General features: G+C 38.1%; 1 protein-coding gene across 1 annotated transcript; it reads left to right on the forward strand.

The window, feature by feature from the left end:
• The first annotated feature begins 1,679 nt into the window (after nucleotides 1-1,679).
• PRKAA1 (protein kinase AMP-activated catalytic subunit alpha 1) lies at nucleotides 1,680-22,659 on the forward strand. Its single transcript, XM_030968767.1, has 9 exons — nucleotides 1,680-1,812; nucleotides 7,395-7,536; nucleotides 9,382-9,475; nucleotides 11,175-11,319; nucleotides 12,995-13,082; nucleotides 13,964-14,188; nucleotides 16,449-16,935; nucleotides 17,312-17,438; nucleotides 19,501-22,659. The coding sequence occupies exons 1-9, from the start codon at nucleotides 1,680-1,682 to the stop codon at nucleotides 19,743-19,745; spliced, it is 1,686 nt and encodes a 561-aa protein (XP_030824627.1). The 3' UTR covers nucleotides 19,746-22,659.
• Nucleotides 22,660-23,081: the final 422 nt, after the last annotated feature.

Consider the following 23,081-nt stretch of genomic DNA (forward strand, 5'->3'; position numbering starts at 1 on the left):
TTTCCAAAGTGAGGGTATGAAGATTTCTCCCTTGAGTGGGAACACCCCTCAAGGTTACTTCCCTGTGAAATGTTTTATGCCATTACTGTAGAGGAATTTCTTAAATATGCAATTTTTGCATAGACCAGAATTTCTGGTTTCCAGCTGTTAAATTAATGACTATAACATACGTAATATTGAAGGCTCCCTGAATTTGATTTAGGACCATTACTAGAATAAAATTGTCCAAACTTTCTTGCCATCTGATGTATTTGTCTATTTGCAAACACATTCAGGGGCTATGTATAGGGTAAGCAAGAGAAACTATTTTAGATTGAATCATTCACTTAGTCTGGAGTACTAGGGAAAGGAAGTAAAGGCATGGAAGTTGCCCATAACCTTCTGCTTCAATTGATGATCTCTCCATTTGGAAATATCCATCCAATAATCACTTCTTCTCCAGGTTTATGTGTTTCTTTCAATGCAGAGTTGGAATGTGAATAAAAAAATTAATACAGTTATAGTCAACAAAAAAAGAAGTATGGTCTTTGGTGTATAGAAAATAGCCAATGCATGGAATGGAAGGCAAGTTAGTGGTTTAAATGCAATGTGAATGAGTGGCGTGAGTGGTTGCCAAGGCAAGCCAGAGGGCAGGATATGTGGTCAAGGTAGGTGGAGTTGAGACTCCTAATTTGTATTCCTATAATAAGGTCTGGATGTGGGAAGAGGAACTGAGGAGAACAAACGGATTTAATTTACAAGTAAATTGGTGAAAAAACACCAATCACTTGCTTTTAAAATTTTAAAAGTTTAATAGTAATAAAATGGTTATAAAAATAGTTATATAATTAGAGTAATAAAAATTTGAACAATTGAGATTAGGACAATATGAGACAATAAAAAACAAAGAGTTACAAACCATCCGGGTACCTCTTTCTGGGCAAAATAAGCCCAAAAAAGGACACCTGTTAAGAAGGGATTAACTCTTAAAAGCAATAGCCTATTGCATATTCATACACCTCAGACATGATGCATAAATTCCATTCAAACACAGGATTCTGTCTGGTCATCGTCAACTTCTTCCTTTTAATCCTGACGGCATCTTCTTGGCTGAGCGAGGCAGGAAGAAGTTCGTTTCTTCTGATAATGGAGCAATAAATTCTCTTTCTCTGAAAGATTTAGGTGTCCTGTGCTTGCTGTCTGGTGCATACCTCATTCCTTTCTTTAAAAAAAAAATCCCACCTACATAGTTTCTATTTTAACTACAAAAGTCACATTTTAACCACAAAACTACATTTACCATACCATTAAAATGTTAGTACAGCACTACTAATCAATACAACACAATACATATAGTAAATATCTGCGTAGAGCCATATAATATGCACTTTTCACACAAGGTTATTGCAAATAGAGATTTCGGATGTCCGTTTTCATGCGGGGGCCTCGCTGCAAGGCGCCACTCCTGACCAGCAGCCCCCTACGCGCCGCCATCTCCGCGCTCCGCAGCCAGGCAGGGTCCGGTCCCCCCGGGCAGGGCCCGTGGGCCGGCCCGGCCTCCCCCGAGAGCCGCAGTGGTTCGTCCTGGGGCAGGGCGGGCGGGCGCTCGGTGCGCGGTTCGCTTCCGGGTTCGGGTTCGGGCGGGCGCTCTGTGGTTGCTCCGCCCCGCCCGGCGCTCTGGCCTGGCGCGCGCAGGCGCTATGCGCAGGCTCGGCCCTTGCCTCAAGATGGCGGCGGTGGCGGATAAACAGAAGCACGAGCACGGGCGGGTGAAGATCGGGCACTACATCTTGGGGGACACGCTGGGTGTCGGCACCTTCGGCAAAGTCAAGGGTGAGCGGGGCCGCGGGGCCATCGGCGGCCCGTCAGCGCGGCCGGGAGCGCCGCTCGGAGCGGGGCTTGCGCGTGCTGAGCTGCCGGGGTGGGACTTGCGGTCCCGCTGCGGGAGGCAGCGACTGAGGCAGAAACAGCTTCCTCATCTGTGCTTGCGGAAATAACCGCTGGGAGCTAAGTGCTGGCTCTGTTCAGAACAACAACCGGGCATGTAACGAAAGCAGGGAGCCTAAATCCTCGAAGCTTCGTATGTTGCATTTTGATGCTCCAGTACGAACTCTCGATGCCCTTGTAAGGAAGGCAAGATTTCTCTCTCTCTACAGAGAAATAAGTTTAAAAAGATGGGTCTGGGATTGTGGATTAGTTGGTAACACAGCTGATATGCAGATACGGAAAGTCTTCATGTTTAATCTGTTTGACCAGTGGTTGTCAAAGTTTGTTTTTTTCAGCTCAAATTAAAAAAAATTCCAGTGTAGGGCTATGGATGCCATATGGCTTGTTTGAAGGCTGATAGAAATAAGGTAGAATTTAAACTTCCCCATAGTGCCATGCACCGTAGATGGCAGGACTGTGCATTAGTTTACACTGTTCCTGCTGCGTTGTTTGTGAGAACTTCAAATATTAAGGAAATCAAAAACCATCCTTTCTCGAATGAGTAGAGCTAGGCTTAGGCTGTATACTTCATAAGAGTTGTGCGGGTTTTTTGTTTTTTTTTTTTTTTGGGGGGGGGGAGTTGGTTTTTTTGGGGGGGGAGTCTTGGGGTTTTTTTTAGAGGTTTTTTTTTTGGCGTTTTTGCTTTTGTTAACTTAATAAGTGCAGAAAAAAAACTCAATCTTCTTTTCTTCAGTGTAGATAATCCATTGTATGTGCTCTGCACAAGCTCTTTCAGCTATTGACATGTCCTGAAAAAAATAATGTATAGTAAAGAGGATGATATTTTGCTCTAGGAAGGCAGTAAAAAATATTTGTAAAGCACAGCCTTTTGAGTTTCTTTTTCAAGAGAAGCTTATAAAAGGGAGCCATTTGGGAGACAAATCCCCCCTGCCCATATGGCAGCTGGGGTACCATTTTTTACTGTACTGAAATTAGTACTTCCTTGAGTAGAGGAAAAAAAAAAGTAATACAGCAGAGAAGCATTAGGTTCTATTTCCTCAAGGAAGGACTGCCTGCTAGAGGGGAGGGGTCAGAGCTGTGTTTGTTCTGTGGTTTTTACCCAGCACACTGCAGAAGACTAGGACTGACATACCATCAATGTTCTAGTATGATCCTCAATTTCGGAGAGCACTGTTGCAGTACTGCTTTTCTTGTCTCCATATGAAGTACTGTTGTCTTGCTTCAGCTGTGCTTAATAAAGAACATTTTATCCATGATGCACTGATTTTCCTCTTGACCACACATTTTCTTCTTCTTTTCATATCTGACCAATATCAGATCTGCAATTGTTTTTCTGTTTTCATAATTTCCTTCTCTGGTGATATGGTTTCATCAATTGACATAAGGTGAAAAACATGTGTTCACTTCTTAAAATTAAATTAGGATATACCTTGAGCTCATGTAATGTAAGGGGTCAGGCAAATGGCTAAGTGAATGTTTTATTCTAACAGTGGTGGCAGCCTGAAAAAATCAGACTGGAATATCAGTGTTTTATTTGGTAATTGTGAAAGGTCTCCTGCTGTCGCTTTCAGATGAATTCATGCTGCTGGTAGCTGTCACTGGTGTGATTCTGTCCACTTTATCATTTTCACCTGTCTGTGCCACTCTGAATGAATTCTGAGTGACTTGGTTTACCTGACTGTGCCTCAGATGGGCAGCTGCAGAAATGGCTGTTCCTAGCCATCATCTAGACAAAGCTAAAATGCCACTAAAGTGAAAAGCTGAGGTGGCAGAATACTGAATCTGAACCAATTGTATGAGACACATTCATGTTCAGGACTTCACTAGGATTCAGTGTAAAACATCTATCCCTATTTCCATCATTTTTAAGCACTTTCCTATGAAACTAGATGCAAACTTATTTCCAGATACCTTTTTTTAAAGTTACCTTTCATAAAAGGGAGAGTACTTTGGCTTCCAGTGGTCCATACTGAGACTATAAGGGTTATTAAATATACAATAATTGTTCCAGCTCTCTATATCTAGAGTATCAACACTGTTCTGTATAGACTGCAAACCAAGTGGTCTGGTCATGACAATAAGGCCACCTGTAAATGAGCGGTGCAAGTCAGTATGGTATCTAATGTTGTGCAGCAAGATGGCTTTGCACAGCACAAACTGTTGGTGTTTAGGGTTTTTTCCCATGTTAGTGCAAATATTTGTATAGCTCATACTCTTAAAAAACTGCTTCCCTCTGAGCATTGGATTGGCTTTTTGGCCTGCTGCAAATAGTTTCATGAAATACAACATAGCCTTCAGATTACTTTTTTTCTCTAAAAACTTAATGACTGATACCTGTATTTCATGAGTATGTTGTATTTGGCCTGCATGGCCTCAAAATAAGTTTTTTTTTCCATTTGAAGAACTGTTCAACAAGATACTCTTCCTCCTGCACTTCTACCATTAATAATAAGTGACTGCTGCTTTGAGACTGTCACTGTCATGAAAATCTTGATGCTATGCAAAGCCATGGTGAAGTTTGAAGACAATTAGTATTGTCAGAAAAAAAAGAAATATAGGAATATACTATGTCTGTTAATTTAATTTTTTTTTGCAGAGATTATTTTGAAAGACTGATAGCTAGTTGAGGATTAGGGTACATTCCCTTTTATAGGTAAAACTTCCATCAAGTGGTAATGCAAAGTAGATTTCAGGAAGGTAACACTGGCTGCTTACGTTTCTACATGATGTTATCGTCTGGGGTGACGCTTTCACTTCTGTCCTAATGTTGAATTCAAAAGTGTCAGCAGTCTGTTACCAGTTGGTGTCTGCTGTTTTACTGGTAACAGATACCTTGAACTGTATCCAGGAAAGGCTATATGTATCTTAAAAGGCTAGATTTGTTATAATTTCAAATTGAATTCAAGTAAGCCAAACGTTTCTGAAGAATATAGAGATTGAATTTGAAATGTCTTAAGCAAGAGAATAGGCTTTCTGGGATCTTTCTGCACTGGCACCGCACCACAGTATGTTTTCATTACAATAAATTATTCAGAGCTGGTGGAGTTGAAGAAGCAGAAAATCTTGTTTTCTCCCAGTCAGTGAATAAAATTAAAGCTTGAGGCTCACAGCCTTGAAGGCTGTGACAGCTAGAATTGGTTTCAGTCAACTGCAAATGTTACTGTTTAATTACTTTGAACGAAAATTGTTCTGAAAAGCTCTTTTCTTACTTGCCTTGCATATGGAGAATAGATTGTAGCTAATGAATTACTTTCTAATGTTTTTCTGAGTGCTAATGATATTCCAGTCTAAGGTAGACTGACAAATCAGAAATGAAACAAAGTGGCTTAAAAATAAGACTTTATAACCCAGTGCATATCAGAACCGTGTATTTATGTTGTAAGCTGTAGACTTGGTCGAATATGTATGCTACTTACTGTATTAAACACCATCTTCAATGTACTTTGTACAGCAAAAGAAGATGCAGATTCATGTGTTTGACCAAAAGATTTTTTGCTTGGTTTCTAAGAAGTTGTTTCATACTAACAAAAACCAATGTTACATTTTAACTTACTGATTAAAGTTGTGTTTGTTTTTTTTTCTTTGTTTGTTTTGTTTGTTTTTTGTTGTTTTTTTTTTTCCGAATAATCCTGGTGTACATTAGTTCCCATTATAGGTGGGTAAAGACTTTACAATTAGACTAGTTGCTTTTCTAATTTTTGTCATTTTTAATGATGATTCTTTACTCCTGAGGGTTTGAATGCAGGTGATATAATTTGTTTGATTCCTTTAAACTGCAATCACATTTGAAGAAAATAAAGGGAATGTAACTGCTTTGATTGTAAGTCTGGTTCAAAGCAAATAATTCTCATACATTTCTAGGCACCTACCTGCCACCGCTTTGTGATCTCTCTAGAACTTGTTATAGATTCCAGCTTTGTCCTGCTTTCCTCAGTAGTGCAAATATGCCTGCACAGCACTTTGTTTATTGTGGCCCTTCTGAATTAGGAGATGTCTTTTCATCCTAATCAAGAGCTCTTTTGTTTTTCCATGTGCTAAACCTGTCTCAGTGCAGCATTATGATGGTTCTGAGTCTTGGGTAAGCCACTGTTTAGTTCCCTACAGGAATTCAGAATGTTTAATTTTATAGGTGGCTGTCTTGTAAGAAAAAGCATACAGATGTTTATCATTATCTTCTGCCTCTCTGCTAAGAGCTTCTCACTTGCATTGGTTTTTAGCTTGATATAGAGGCAGAAGGCAGCAGGAAGGTATTTTCTGCTGGAATGAGATTTACAGATTGATGGGTGTTTGTTTATTCCATCCGAATTATCTGTTGAACACAGAGAGATTTTTTGGATCACTGCTGTTTAATCACAGCTTCCCATGGATATATAAAATTAATCTTGAAGCCCAGGGCTTATTTAAATTCTCAAGTGAGGGTAGGCACCCAAATGAGTGAGTATTGTGTCAGCAATGTTCTGTTACAAATGTCTATTCACGTGGACAAGGAAGAGCCATGCGTGTGTCTGGAGAATCTGGCTTATCTTTTGAAAGTAGAAGTCAGGGTGGCAAATAAATGGTGATATTATAATCACTGCATGTGGCAGCCATGCAGACAGGGAAGCCTTCTGGTAAAAGAGATACTTAGCTTCTCGGTGTTCCATCTGTGATGATGTTTTGGGTTTAAGAAAAATATTCTCATGGATTTTGCTGTGTCTACTCCCAATAGCACTTGCAAAGTTAAGGACTTCAAGAGAGGTAACCAACTGTGAAATAGTTTATACTTTTTACTTCCTCTGTTTAAAGAGCAGTGAAACCATCCTTAGTTTCTTTTCCACTTCTAGGAATGCATTAGGTTGCATGTTTTTCCTTGTTTTTCTTTGTTTCTGTTCTATTTTTAGTAAATTTCTTGTCACATTTGCCGCTTATTTAAATAGAATAAAGCTCTGTTGTTAACTGCACAGAATGTGGAGCTGTCAGACTATCCAAGGACAGATATATTTTTATAAGTAAACTGATCAGGTACTTACACTGGTAATTCAGAGCAATTGCTGAAGCAGGCTTCTTGAGGGAGTGATAGGAGTGATCCTTGCAGATGAAGTAGAGGAGGTACAGAAAAACATGTTTGAGTGGGTTGTTGGAGTGACACAATGTGTGGAAATGCTCTCTCTAATTAGCAAGGATGGCAGGGTTTGGGGATATGCTTTGCTTTTTTTTTTAAATCAATATTGCAAGAAATGTTATGCTGCAAGATTTCTGCTGGTTACAATTAAGGAATTTCTTACATATATACATCTTCTAATGATAGAATTCTGGGAGAAATTGGAGTAGGCTGAAGAAATTCCATATCATCTGGCGTTCAGCCTACCCAAAGATAATGGGGATATGTGGAATGTTGGTGTCTTATCCTGGCTACATTCAAAAAGGAGAAACAATGTCTTAACTGAGCAGTTGAAAACCTTGACTAAATACTTCCTTGTTTCTTGCAGTTGGAAAACATGAGCTAACTGGGCATAAGGTTGCTGTGAAGATCCTGAATCGACAGAAGATTCGCAGCCTTGATGTTGTAGGCAAAATCCGCAGGGAGATCCAGAACCTCAAACTCTTCAGGCATCCTCATATAATTAAGCTGTAAGTTTTGCTTACTGTAATCAAGATTTCTTAGACAGTAATCTCTTTTTGCTCTCACTGATCTGAAATACATTTAAAGGGCAATACTACAAACAGTAGTATTACTTATTATTATAAGTATATAACTATACTTATCTTGTCAGAAAAATAACCAGCTTTAAAGTATGCAACTGTGCCCTCTGTAATGTGTTTTTACAAAGCTGGGTTTTACTGCAGGCTGGAGAGTTTCCATTAGATCTTTGCTTAGACATTCTCTGGACAGGTGTATGAAAGGTAATGTCATGACAAGATATTTCTGGTAGCAATCATCTCTGAGTTTAGTGACTACTTCAGTTTTCTTTTTCTGTTTATATTTGTTTTCTTTTTCCCCTGCTTGGAAAATGAGAACAAGAGTGTAAAGGTAATTTCTTTAGCAAGTTTATTGTATCTTTTCAAAGCGTTTTTAGTGATGTGCTGCTCATTGATATATGTTTTTTCAGTGTAGGTGGTGCTCTGCAAGATTTTTTGAATTAAGGATGTAAAGTTTGATAAATTTGATTGCTGTTTCAGAAATCTTCAGTGTAGTGGCTAGCCTTTGTCTAAATGTGGTATTTAAAATATGCCTGATTACATCTGTTAGTTGATCAATAGTTCATTGGTGGATTTCAGAGTAAAACTATGTCCCAGAGTAGACCCCTCATGTCTCGTCTGTAGTAATAAATTATAAGTAACATTGATTTTCTTTGACTCTAATTTTCTGTTAAAAATATTCTGCACTTTCAGAGTGTGGGTGACTTCCACTTTCTTAGTCATGATGTGGGTGGTTGTTTTATTGGTAGAATTTTGTCTACAGACCCCACTGCCACTGGCAGATGCCGCGTTTCTGCGCTACCTTTATTTCTTTATTTGAGCAACAGCTGTTACACTGAAGCTAAATTACACTGTGTAAGGTCAACTCACCCACTTCTTCAGTGAGCTAGTTTTCAGAAGGCTGTTGAGCTGATTTGTCAGCAAAATTGCTAGTGCTTTTAGTTAATCTGTGAATGAGTCCAAAGGGCATACCTATATCCAGAACAGAATAGGAAATGTCAGTGCACCACGTGACATACCAAGGTGAAAGAAGAATGTGTGCTTGTGGTGTTGCTAAACTGAAGACAGTTTAGCAGATTTGAGATGACAGTTTCTTTCTTAGGGAATCACAGGGAAAATTTTTTCTTTTGCATGTGGAATGCTGTAAATAGAACAAATGAAACAATTTTTAGGTAAGGATATTAGAAAAAATTAAAATCTCTTAAATTTTGATTTTGTCCTTAAACTTGTTATTTCAAAGCTTCAAAGTTGTGTTTTTAGAATATAATTGAAGTAGAATGATAAAAATATAACAACCAGAGATCAATACTCTTAATATTCATTGTTATTAAGGGGAATTTTTTCCTAGTCTCAAAGTACACTTTTTCATTTATGGCAAAGGAATTTTTTTGCATGTTAATGTTGAAAAGTGTGTACTTTTGCAATACTAGCAAAGTCCTTTTGAAGTCCCTTTTCACTGCATCAAGCTGTTGATGAGGCAGCGCTGTTTTATACAGTCTTATAGTCTTAAAGAAATCACTTGTCCCTCTGAAAGAGCAAGGACTGATATTCCTAATAGGGATTACAAATTTTCTGCTAGTCTTTGCAATGGTGGCATCACACAGTGAAAGGAGGGTAAAAAGCTTCTGAAAAATATTGTCATTCCAGTAGCTGTAGATTGATTGTAACTATTTTAAAGTATATTTTTTATCTGATTATTTGTATGACTTCGGTTTTAACTAAATGTAACTAGTGTTTTACTGAGTGTGTAGACTAATATATACCTTCTCTTATCAGGTACCAGGTCATCAGTACACCCACTGACATTTTCATGGTGATGGAATATGTTTCAGGAGGAGAACTGTTTGATTATATCTGTAAAAATGGAAGGGTAAGAAGTAGTCCAGCTCTGCAAATCAGTGACTTGCATTTTGTTACTACATTTGCAGCTATCCTGTGTCACTCTACACTGAGGGGACAGACTTTTGGGTATCTTTTTGGGTATCTTTGTCAGAATGATACAATAAAAAGTTTTCTTTTCTCAAAAGAATATTATGATTAGTGTAGCGCAAGGTTTATGATTGGAGTAGCACAGGATTTCTATGAGCAGAATGAATATACTATAATTTATAAGTTGTGTAGTACAGAATTTTTACACAACCTAACTTGGGATATCTATTCACCTACACCCTCTGTACATCTGGTCAAATCTTAATACATATTTTGCTGTATCCATGTAACAGTCACAGTCTAGCCTTGAAAGTCTTGAACTCAAGTTCAGAGGAAGCAGAGGATGTCTGTGGCCACTGAGAAGTCCCAGATTTCATTCCCATTTAGGACTCATAACTGGTGTTAAAGCCATCAAACTCTGGCTGCTGTTGGAGTTCCATGTGTATGCCATGACAGTCATCCATGGCTATCTGCTTGAGAACTAAAGGCTGATAACGCAGCAGATAATCAGCCCTGCACCCAGGAATCTTGAGGCTGGTAGGGAGGGGAAGAAGAAAACCGGTATATTTGCTTCACAGGACCTCCAGGACCTGATAATGAGGCAGAGGGCATGAACACATTACTTGCACGGTCACAGAATGGCTGCTTGCCTCACCAAGTGGCATTAATTAAGCTAACCACATTATCATGGGCTGGGAGCAAGGGGTACTGGTTACACCTTGTTAAATGTGAGTGTGTTTTCTTGTATTTGGTTTCAATTTTGCTGCTATCAATTAAAACATATTTTATGACTTTTTTTTTTTTTTAAATGACATATGGTTATATGTTAACACATTCAAAATCTTCATGCTTCATGTGTGACTTTGTCATAGCATTCTTCCTTTTCACTAATTCTGTTCATTTACAATGGCTGGGAATAAACCAGATGAATATGTACCCAACTGGAGTAGCTGAAAACTGTTTCTTTATATATCCCATTATTAGAAAGCTACCATTGTCCCCTTATTACTGTCTTCTACTATTAGAACAGCTTGTGTGGAAGATCTGAAGTCCCTTTTTACAGACTAGATGTATGGGATACTAGAGTTACTGGGACAAACTGATATGGATTATAGGTCTTTGTAGGAAATGCCCACGCAAGTCTGCTGTTAGGGACTAGCTGCTGAGAGCATAAATAGCATCTGAGGTTAATAATTTCTATGCTGCATTTCAGCAGCTTTTGCCAGCTTAAATCTTGCACTGTGCTTAAACATCATACTGATAATTCCAGTTATAAAAAGCTAAATGTTTCAGTGGTAATGTTTCTATTTTGTGAGCATGTAACATCTGCCAAACCCAATTTCAAAAATGTCAATAAGAACTTCCAGTGACTTTCTGAGTAAGTGGGTATGTTTGTTTGAGTCAGTTTAGAGCTGTGGTACAAACAAACATGATATAAGATATGAAGCTGCTTGCTACTAGTTTTGATAATCTATAAGAGTATCTATGAAGCTATATAAAGTATCAAATGATAAGTATAATTTAGTTATATATAGTTATATATAGTGTAGGTCATGGGAAAGTTTCCTCTGGCTAGTAAAAATGAAAAACAAGTTAACTTCCACTGTCTCTTAATTATTTAAAATCTTTGTCTGTTATAGCTTGATGAGAAGGAAAGTAGACGTCTGTTTCAGCAAATCCTTTCTGGTGTGGATTACTGTCACAGGCACATGGTAGTGCATAGAGATCTGAAGCCTGAAAATGTGCTTCTTGATGCCCACATGAATGCTAAGATAGCTGACTTTGGTAAGTATTGCTTTATTTTCCTACCTGATTGCATTTCTGGTGTTAGATCCTGTTAATAACGATAGGAAATGTTAAACAAAGTATGTATATTTTAGTATCCGGGTGGTGGGATACTACAGAGGAACATAAAGAAAATAGATGTAAAGCAAAATAATGTTCTTGCACATTTATTGAACTTGTTTTCCTCTCAAGCTTTCTTGCTTTCTCTTGAGGTATTTTCTATGACTGGCTGAAATTGTGAACTGATTGGTTTGGTTTCACTTAACAATATTTTCTCTGAAATGCTAAGTAAACTTAGGTTCTGACCTTTCTTTTCTTCAAAACTCACTCCTTTTCTGTTTCACCATCTGTAAAATGTAGATGCTTAGTTGTCCTGGAAGAACAGTGCAGGGGCAATTCATCATCTTTATGAAGCTACAGTGTTATAGAAAAATACACTAGTCTTCCTGATTTGTTTATGTCAGCTATTCATGTCACAGCTGCAGAGAAGCCTTGAAGCTAGGTCTTGGAACCATCTGAGTCAGGAAACCTCACCTGACTAATCACATATAAGCATAGTAAGGTATCCATACTGATGTATCATGACAGATCTCTGTAGACATAGTGGATATTACCTGCTTACGTAAGTCTCCTGTGAAAGGTGTTAGGTAATGCTGAGTATGCAAAGTATGTTTTAAAAGCATGGTGTTCAACTGTGTGGGCCCCAGGAATCATATTGGTTTCTCATGTGAAGAAATTATTTGGATGAAATGGCTCACATGGTAAAAAAATGAAATAAAGTAACTTACAAAAACATCTTCCTGTAACTTAGTGTCAGCAAAACTGTAGCACTCATTTATTCATGAGCCGTGTATTAAACAAGAGCTTAATAAAAGCTTTTGTATGTTAGAATATGAAAGCTAGCCAAGCTGTACTCTTTCCCCTCCACATTCCTTGCTGACCCATGAAAGGGCATAATTCCTTCTTGGAGATTGAGTTCTTTGGTTAATGGTAGTCTTGATCATGCAGCCTCACTGAGGAAACTAGAAGAAATTTTCTACAGCTGTTAGACTATACTGAGTGCTGGTGAATGCAGGTGGCCTGGTTCTAAAGCTCATTTCTGTTGCTTACAGAGTATCTTAAAAGCAAATTACTAAACTGCAGTGATGCAGGAACCAGGTGCATAATGTAGGGGTGTAAATTGTAGTAAATTCATGTTTACTTCTCATATTTACTCCTTTCTTGTGTGTAACCTCTAACAGAATTTTAGGGAATTCTCTGGTAGCTTTTCCCACTTTGGCATTTTAGAAGAAAATGGGAATTTTAGTACTTTCTTGTTAATGACCAAAATCCTGTCTTGCTATACTGCTTCATCTCCCTTTGAGCCACTTTTTTCTCTGTCATGCCTGTGTCATCCAAATTTAACTGTTCTAGTATAGGACTGAATATGTTCTCAAATATCTCTAGACTGTGGGCAGTAATGGATTGATGCTACTTGGATTTCTGGTAAAATACATGGACGATTATGTGGCATGCTCATATAAAAATTCCATAGTTCCAAAAAATACTATTTCTTAACTGGAATAAATCTGTTAGTTTTCTATCTGAATCACTAGTTGTTTCTTCTAGGTGCTATATGCAATGTGAAATAATTTTGCTCCCTCAATTTTTAGTAGTTACTCTTATACACTTTCAGGTCTATCAAATATGATGTCAGATGGAGAATTTTTAAGAACGAGCTGTGGTTCCCCTAACTATGCTGCACCAGAAGTAATTTCTGGAAGGTAGTTTCTTTTATATTGGATACGCGTATGCATGTACTTCAGTCATGTTGCTGCTTGATTTTAAAGGGTACAAAAGTAGTTCAGTTGACAAGCTTTATGCTGAGAAACTGAGGGCTGTTAGTGGTATTGATAATTTTTAAAATGTTTAAAGCTTCTGTGAACTAGCTTTGAATAGTTCCTGTAAGGTAGAGGTGATGTCTAATGCCCCAAATGCATCGTGTACACTCTGCCTGAATTGCTGTAAAAATCTCATGTTCAGCTCAGATCTTGGAAGCTGAGGTGCAGAGTTACAGGCGGAGTCTGCTGTGAAGTTGAGTATCAGTGAAATACATGCTGCAGAGTAGATACTCATTTTGGAGGTAACTTCCATTTTTGTAAACCGTGATTGTCAAATCTGCTTTCAGCTACCTGCCCTGATATTGCCTCTTGTTGGTTGGAGGCCAGATGGCTCTTTTACTCTGGCAGGGGCACAGACTATGTGACACGTTCAGCTATATGGACTTGTCTTAAACTTTGCAGCCACAATTTGGGGGATAACTGACTTCTCACAGATTCCTCTAAACCATTGATAGCAATATATAACATGGGCATTCTTAGTAGTAGATGCATGTTTCTTTCAATTTGCCATTGTGCAAAATTGCACTATGGATTATTGTTACACATTAGAGAGGAAAAACTGTACTTGTGCCCTCTTATATATTAGAAAGGGAAGAGTACTGAAGTTCAAGGGAGGCACAGAATAGAACTGAAATGGTATAGTGCTTGCAAAATCAGTTGTCCCAAGTTCACATGCTTTTGATTACTGTGAGAGAACAGAAAAATGACAGAAAACATATTTAAATGTATTGAACACAAATCACTAATAATTATTTTTTTCACAGGTTATATGCAGGTCCAGAAGTAGATATTTGGAGCAGTGGGGTTATTCTCTATGCTTTGTTATGCGGAACACTTCCATTTGATGATGATCATGTGCCAACCCTTTTTAAGAAGATATGTGATGGTATCTTTTATACCCCTCAGTACCTGAATCCATCTGTAATTAGTCTTTTGAAGCACATGCTGCAAGTGGATCCAATGAAAAGAGCAACAATCAGAGACATTAGGTAAAACACTTGCTGATGTCTGATCACAAGATGCTGGAATTATAGTAGCACAAATACTCAGAACAAAGGAGTTATTCGTAGAGCTTGTCCGTGTTTTCTAGACTGAGATGAAAAATTCAGGTTGTGATGGCTTGGTTTTAGCTCTGATAGGGCTGATCTGCAGTAGACAATTAAGTATCTATTGGAGATCATAGTAAAACAAATTATTTATACTATATATGGAAATTCTGAGACAGTTTAGGTTTAAGACTGCTATAGCAAAGCTGTTTACTTGCATAATGGTTTGCAAAAATTACAGTATATAGACTTCTCTGGGGGAAGAAAACTGCCTTTGCTGTTAGGTACTAGTGGTCTCTACTGTAAATGTCTCTTTAATCTGATAACTACTGCTTTTATTCATATTTCTTCAGAGTCTGAAAAGTTATTTGTTAAGACTGAATATTCCACATGTAAGGCAACAATTTCTAGCTTCAAGGCACTGACATGAATTTGTGTATGAATGGTAATTACTTCACCAAGTACTGATAAGTTAAAGTTTGTAGGTAGAAAGAGAGATCATGGGCTCCAGATTCCAAGAGATAATTCTGGAGAAGTTGATTTGTGTTGACAAATGTGCACTGCATCAAATTAAAAAAAAGATAGCTGGGACAAATGTACTTTATGCAGCAGCCTAATTTTCTTCGTAAGAAGCTCAAAGGAAAGAATGTTGCTATACTACCATAGTGAAAAAGCTGCTTCTTTTAGGGTTGGAAGTTAGGAGATGAGCAACCTCAGTTGTGTTAAATAAATAGTGTGTGGTCAAGAAGCGGTGCAAAACAAATGTTGAAAAATGTTGGTTACAGAACCTGCCTGGAATTTGAATCCAAAACAGCTCTGTCCTATTACCCATATGACATGTCACCTCACAGTTTAAAGGACAAACTGAGTTTATTTGAATACCTTAATTCTTCTAGGGGTTGTATGTATGTGGATGCCAGGGGAAAGACCTGGTGCCATGAACAGTAACAGTTTTCCTCTGGGTTCAGTCCTCCCAGCTATGGCTGAGCCTATGGCTGTTATGATATGGGAAAATATTCTTCTGCTTCCAAATCAACTGTTTTTCTGATTAAACTATATTTTGCTCAGCACGTTCATGCTGAGGCACAGTGTTCTCAGGATCACTCTGAGTGGAGCTTAGTTCACTGTGCTGGTTTGGGCTGGAATAGAGTTGAATTTTTTCACAGTAACTGTATTTTGAATTTGTACTGAAAATAGTCTTGGTAACAGGTGGATGTTGTAGTTACTGCTGAGCAGGGCTTGCACAGAGACAAAGTATTTTCTGCTTCTTACACTGTCCTAACACAGCAGGCTGGGGGTGCACAAGGAATTGTGAGGGGACACTGCTGGAGCAGCTGACCCCAGCTGAGCACAGGCATATTCCATACCATATAGAGTCATACTCTGCAGTGAAAATAAGAGGAAGGCTGATGGGCTGGTCTGCTCGTCATCAGACATTTTGTGATGAGCAGTTGTTTTTATCTGCATTACTTGTCTTTCTTGGGTTTCCTTTTCACCTCTCTTGTGTTTTTGGATTTTTTTTCTGCTTAGATTTTTTTTTCAAAAAATTCTAATTATTAAACTGTTTTTATCTCAACCCTCAAATTTTTTGCACTTGTACTCTTCTGGTTCTGCCCCTTATCTCACTGGAGAGGACCAAGCAAGTAGCCGTGTGGTGCTTAGTTGCTGGCTGGGGTTAAACCAGTTGTTACCATCCTGTTTGATACCCAGTATGGGGCTTGAAGGTGTTGAGTTAAAAACAGATTTGAACAGAGCATATTAGATAAAATAATTATAAATTCTATCTGTATAATGTTTTTTTGTAAGGCTATTGATTTTTCTGTTCTCAGTATTGATTTATCAGATCTCTTCCATGTTCCATTTTTCTACATTCTTCTGTGCTGTTTTCTCCTCCATTGCCATAATTTCAGTATCTTGAACATCCTTGGGCAGTCAAAATATTTCTACTAGTATTTCTTAGGAGCATAATTTAGACTTCTTGGAAGATTTACAAGCTATTTTGGAACATGTCTAGTAAAATCTTGTGCAGGCAGCGCTTACTTTATGTACTATTTTATTGTCTGTGCTACAAGGGGTCTTGGAGTGGCAACCATTATTCTTTCTTCCAGCACAGACTAAAATTAATTTATATTTTAAAGGAATTTCCTGTTCAAGATGTTTTCTTTACTTATGTTTACTCAGATTTTTTAATTTTTAAATCTAGGGAACATGAATGGTTTAAGCAGGATCTTCCAAAATACTTGTTTCCTGAAGATCCATCATATAGCTCTACCATGATTGATGATGAAGCCTTAAAAGAAGTGTGTGAGAAGTTTGAGTGCACAGAAGAGGAAGTGCTAAGTTGTCTGTACAGCCGAAATCATCAGGACCCTCTGGCTGTTGCTTATCACCTCATTATAGATAACAGAAGAATAATGAATGAGGCCAAAGACTTCTACTTGGCCACAAGTCCACCAGATTCTTTTCTGGATGATCACCACCTGTCTCGCCCTCACCCTGAACGAGTGCCATTTTTAGTAGCTGAAGCACCACGTCCTCGCCACACCCTTGATGAGCTGAATCCACAGAAGTCAAAGCATCAAGGTGTAAGGCGGGCTAAATGGCACCTGGGGATACGGAGTCAGAGTCGACCAAATGATATCATGGCTGAAGTTTGTAGAGCAATTAAACAACTGGATTATGAATGGAAGGTAACAAAATAGAGGACCTTTACAGCAAACAACAATGCATTTTGGTTTGAGCTGTGTAGTTACATAGACCAGACATCTGAAACTGTTATCATATTCTGGCATTAATCTCATGTGCCTATGCTGTCGGTGTTTGCTGTGCCAGAAGGGTGTTGGGGGGAGAATGTACATGCTGACAGGAAAAAAAAAAGCTAAAATTTTCTCTTGGGGATGCAGTAATATATTTCTCTTGGCTAAAAAATCCCCAATAACCCTGAAGTCCAACAGGTAGTGAAGTCTGAAATCACTTGGTAAATACTAGTGACTTGAAAGGACAAAAACAGTATGCTGTGATTTTTAAGCAGTTCTGGTTAACTGACTCAAATCTCTCTCCTACTAGGTTGTAAATCCATACTATCTGCGTGTTCGGAGGAAGAATCCAGTAACAAGTGCATATTCCAAAATGAGTCTCCAGTTGTACCAGGTGGACAGCAGAACATACTTACTGGACTTCCGTAGTATTGATGGTATGTGAAGAGTTACTTAAGTTAATTGAGTCCTAGGTGAAATCATTCTACTTGCAAACATGTCTTCATTTACTTATTTAGAAGAGAAGTAAGTGTTGCCCTTTTTTTATTTTAAATCAATCTAACCTGTATTAGTGTTTCCTTATTCCTTCCTGGACTAGTGTCGCTGTGATACGTGCTTAGCTGCTGCATCTCATTTGCTTTTTTGCTATATCAGCTCCTGAGGAGCTGTATTTTTTGTCTGCATCAGAACTAATACCAGTAGTGCAAAAGGGGACAGGATTGTTGGAGGAGAGGCAACTTAAGCTGCCTTTGGAGCCTCACCCCAAACTTAAACATTAGTTTAGATCTGAACTAAGCATGTGAACAGTGTCTTCTAGTGAAGATAAGCGTGACATCTAGGCATTTAAATTTTACTTGGACTGTACTTCATTGTACTGGGTCTGACAGAGATGGAGTTAATTTTCTTCCTAGCAGCCTACATGATGCTGTTTTGGATCTGTGACTAAAACAGTATTGAAAACACACTGCTGCTGAGTGTTGCTCAGCAGCACTGGCATAGTATCCAGCGTTTCTTTTTCCACACTACTGTGTTGGGAGGGGAGCAACAGCTCTGCAGAGCCATGTTGAACAAAGGGATGTTCAATGCTGTATTATGTTATGCCCAGCAAAAAAGGGGCTTTTGGGGAAGGTAGCCTTGAGACTGGTTGGGCATCAGCCTGCTTGGAGATAGTGAGAGGTTGCCTTTGCATCACTTTCCCTCCCCCACACCTTACTTAAAACTGTTTATTTCTACCTGTGCGATTTTCACTTTTGCCTTTCCAATTTTCTTCCCCTTTGCTCTGACATATCAGCTGCAAGGCAAAGTTCTACTAGTAGCTAAAATTTGAGGTAGGAATTTTGTGCTTGAAGGAACTAAAATCTTGAAAGCATATAGTTTAACCTGTACAAAAATATATTTTATGGAGTGACAGTAGCACAGTATACAAAGCCTGGTTAGATGAAATGAGCATAGGAGCTAACAGAGACTGAACACTTGTTTATGGGCATAGTAGACTAAAGGAAAATTACCTACAGCCACTGGTGTAGATGACATACCTAGGAAAACATTGCATGGAAAAAAGGACTTTTTTTTTTTTTTTGGACTGCTTAGAGCTGTGCAGCTCTGGGAGGGCAGTCTGCTACAATCCTGGTTTCCACTTTTGAGGAAATACAACAAATCTGTGCCCTTGGGTTGTATCTCTTCCAGTAGTTAAACTGATCTGACATTCCTTCTCTCTGCCATAGTTAACGGTTCTTTGTTTTCATAACAATTTGTAAATTTAAGTAGCTTTGTGTAAACAAGAGGTATTGCCTTTTCGCTGATTTCTCCTGAAATAATTTTTCATGAGCCAGCTTAGAGCCAAGTTAATGTTCAGTATTTAAAATAAGAATAGAGATGCTTCAGCAGAACACTACTATTAAAATGAAACTATTTTCTCTTCATACTGAAGGTAAAGATCAATTGCTGCAACTAAATTTTTACCATACATTCTATGGTAAAGAACTTTCAAAAGAGAAGAATAAATGAATGCAGATGCTAACAAGTATAATGCTGTAATGAATTATCATGAAATATAAATAATAACAACATATAAATACCCAAAAGAGAAAAAAATAGAATAAAAATAGATTGTGGAAAAAACATCTACAAACTGCTCTTGAACTTAATCTTATGATACTGACCTATTTTTGTTTTGAGTAACCTAAGTTGCACAGTTGGCTGCTGAAATCAGTTCATGAAAAATATAATTAGTATCTAGTTCTAGTCTGAACTAGATGTAAATAGTTCTGAAGTATAGTTCAGAGCATAGAAAGAATTAGCATAAGAACATTTGCTGTTGTGCTACTATGTATACAAGCTTTTATTTTGTATCAAATGCTGTTTGCAAAAGCTGTTCAGTTATTAATCAAGATTTTAAAAGACAAGATTTTGAAGTGTGAGAAGGGAAGATATTTGCTCTTCCTAGAACTGATTTTTTTTTTTTTACCAAATTTTCCTCTTCTCTTCCGTTGTTCCCAGATGAAATTGCTGAAGCGAAGTCTGGGACTGCAACTCCACAGAGATCAGGTTCTGTGAGCAACTATAAATCTTGTCAAAAAGATTCAGATGCTGATGCTCAAGGAAAATCTGCGGATACATCCCTTACCTCATCAGTCAACTCTTCGCTTGACTCTTCCACAGCTGATGTAACTCCAAGACCAGGGAGTCATACAATTGAGTTTTTTGAGATGTGTGCAAATCTTATTAAAATACTTGCACAGTAATTTTGAAGATGGGCTTATTTCTTTTAGAGCAATAAGCATGCCTAAATCATAGTCAGATGCTTCCAATTATAATCAAGTGAAATTAACTAAGGCGCTGAAAAAGCTAGCCACAGAATGCAACTTGCACGGGGATAAAAATTATTATGGGCAGTTAACATGTATTATTTTGAAGCTGGAGTGAATTCTGATTGCCTGTTGTTCAATAGCATAACACAGGTACAGGAAATAACATGCCCTTTGGGTAGTGTTCGTAACATTTTACCTGGAGTGCAAAATAGGCTGCCTATAACATATAAGCTAGATGGACCTCCTTGTTTTTTTATCTAGTTATACATATATCTGATGCACTGTAAGTTACATACACGTACTAGTTCAGTGATCTCAGTATGACTTGTTGGTCACCCTATACATTTGTGACTCAGAACTATAAGCATCTCCTAACAGATGTTATGTGTTAAAACTGCTATGTTTCTTCCCCTTTATTTGACAAAAAATAATAAAGAATGCTATGATGTGTTACAATGTACTACTTTTAACAAAAAGTGTTGTTAAAGGCATGCAAATCTGGCCAGTTGGAAATGTGTAGGTGCTCTGTAGTGAACTGAGGGTGAAAACTCTGTGGACAGTGAGTAGAATGATTGAGTCCATAACAGTGGCAGGATACTTAATGCTGAGAAGATGTGGCATCCCATGGACTAAACCAAAATGTTGCTTTGTGGAGAACCTGTCAGGGAGATCCTCCTTGTCTGTATGTGTTATCGTAGTGTGGTAGCAGCACAGCAGCTCCCCACTGCAACTGCAGACCAGGAATCCTTTTCCTTAGAAACATGTCCCTGTAGTTAAGAGCAGAGCCTGAGGGCTTTTTCATGCTATTCCAGAATCTGAAATTTACAGGTTTTTAGCATATATTTTCATACTTCAATACAGCTGGTTATCACCTTACATTATACTATATAGTATTCATATGAAGTGAAAACCACATACACAGGTTTCTAATTTTTCCCAGGCACCCTCTATAGGAAACTTAGCTATTTAATGTAACTGAATTAAACAGTCTAACTTTTCAGTTGAACATTGAAAACTGATCATGACAACTTGAGTGTTAGAGTTTTTAATTGTAGACTGCAATTACCCATAATAAAAGTCCTTCTGCATTTATGGTTTTTGCAGCATTTCAGGAAAAAAATTGAACTTTGTTAAAATCACAGGTAGTACTTCCATGAATATCTTTAGTCTCTTTAAATGGGATATAATTAGCGCATGGTTCCATTTTCCTCTGACACTTAGACATAAACGGTCATAAAATATTTAGGTTTGCATTCAAGACTTAATGCTTGCTTCAAAATAATATTCACGATCTACATAGTTTCAGAGGTTGCTCCCCAAGGAAGAGGCTGGAACTCTAGGCATTACTGAGCAGTGAAACCTGGACTCTTCACATGGATGGAAATTCTTGCCAATGGCTGAGATTTTATCCATGGGAAACTGCTAGCTACAGATGTAGGAACAGTTAAATCCTGGCCAGCTGGCTGCAGCTCAGAAATTTGCATGCACAGAATCTGAAGAAACATAAGGCTGTTTTGAAGCCCCTGAACTGCTCTAACTGTATTTTGAACTGGGTGATAGTGAGGTCTGTCTCAGAGGTGGGTACAAGTTTACAACTTCATTTTTTTATCCTCATGTGTCACAGATGGTCCCTGTAGGGATATTGGCTGTATCACTGTACTTTAAAATGGAAGATTTTCCAAAGTGGAAGTTAGTATAAGAAGCTGAGCCCCAAAACTTTAGGATGCCAATGTGAGGGACCAGTTTCAAATCCTACAAAGAAGTCCTGTCTTTAGTCTTGTACGAATTGGTACTGATGTACTGAATAAATCAATGTGTTCATTTTTGTTACCCTTTATTTTGGAATTAAGTATTGCACTTGTATTAACACTACAAACGCACAGGTTTTTAAATTGTAGCAATTCCTCATCTGGAATTGGTTTGGGATCACTTGCATGTATTGAACTATTTATAAATGTTATCTGCTCCTTGTAATGCTGACAACACATGCAAGGTGTAAAGATGCAAAATAGTTCTTAATTTTATATACCTTTTCAGCCCTTTTGTGCTTTAAGATAACCCTGGTTTGTCCTTAGTTTTGGTATCAGGAAGTTAAAGCAAGTTTTTGGCAGAAGTGTACAATATATGCAGTTGTAAATAAAAGTGCATTTTTATGGTAGATCAATTTTGATGGCCAAAGGTTTTCTGATTGAATTGAGATTTTTATAGGGAGGGGGAGGGGTAGAAAGGGGCACACTAACAACCCAGTTGAACCCAGTTGCCTGTTGTGTGACTTTCCTATGCTTTGTAGATCTTGCTGTTGAAATTGCTTTCTTCACATGTTCCTACTGATCTTGCAGACCTTTAGGATTGCACTAGAAGCTGCCAATAGGCTGTGAAATGAAACTTCACCGAGAGAGCTGCCAGAGTTGTAAGGCAGTTTATGCAGATACAAAATCTGGTAAAGTGTGTTACTCTGTATTCCCAAGCTTACTCCGGTTGGAGTACAATGAGTTACCTTGTCTTTGTATTGTAATTTTTTCAGTAACATGGATGAACCTGGGCTGTCCATGTGCAATATTAAATCACTAGGTAATGGATAAAATTTCATCTTGGTGGTGCAATATGAAGAAAAAAAAATCCTTTCATGTTTGTCTTGATATGAGTGTTTAATACAAACTTCGAGCTAAATTTTATTTTACCAGTTGATTACCATTGTAATATTCAAAGTCCTGTTCTTTAACAAAGATGTGCCTACTTCCTGTTAATTTCTTTTGACAAAGCTGAATGGCAAAAATGCTTGTTTCTAACTGTATAACTTTTTAAACTTTCAAAACTAAAAACTAAGTAAACATAAAATACTGAACCATCTTGTTTGAAACTGTGTGTTTGCTGTTTTCTAGGATTATATGTAAGTGGACAAGAACCATTACGCTTGTTTTAAAAGCAACAGCTATTACAGTTATAGAAAAGGCAGCAACGTCACAAAAATGACAGCAGATTTCCCAGCTGGCCAGGCCGGTGCACCAGCTGTGCTTGCCTCATCTGACTGACCCTTTCCCCCTCGATCTTGTAAACTCTTGCTGCAGAAAAGGAACTCGAGAGAGAACAAACCCTGATCACGTCTTTTGTGCCCCTGTAGTGATGCGCCTCCTCTCGCATCTTCACTCAGCCTTTCCCTCGCACCACGGATGGGGCTTTTCGTTCGGTATTGGTCCAGTTTTAAACACTACCGCCCTGCAGTTTTAAACCCTGTCTTCTCTTTCTGTTCAGGGTTTTTGTTTGGTTTGT

This window comes from Camarhynchus parvulus, chromosome Z (assembly GCF_901933205.1).
Source record: "Camarhynchus parvulus chromosome Z, STF_HiC, whole genome shotgun sequence".
In the NCBI taxonomy this organism is placed as follows: Eukaryota; Metazoa; Chordata; class Aves; order Passeriformes; family Thraupidae; genus Camarhynchus; species Camarhynchus parvulus.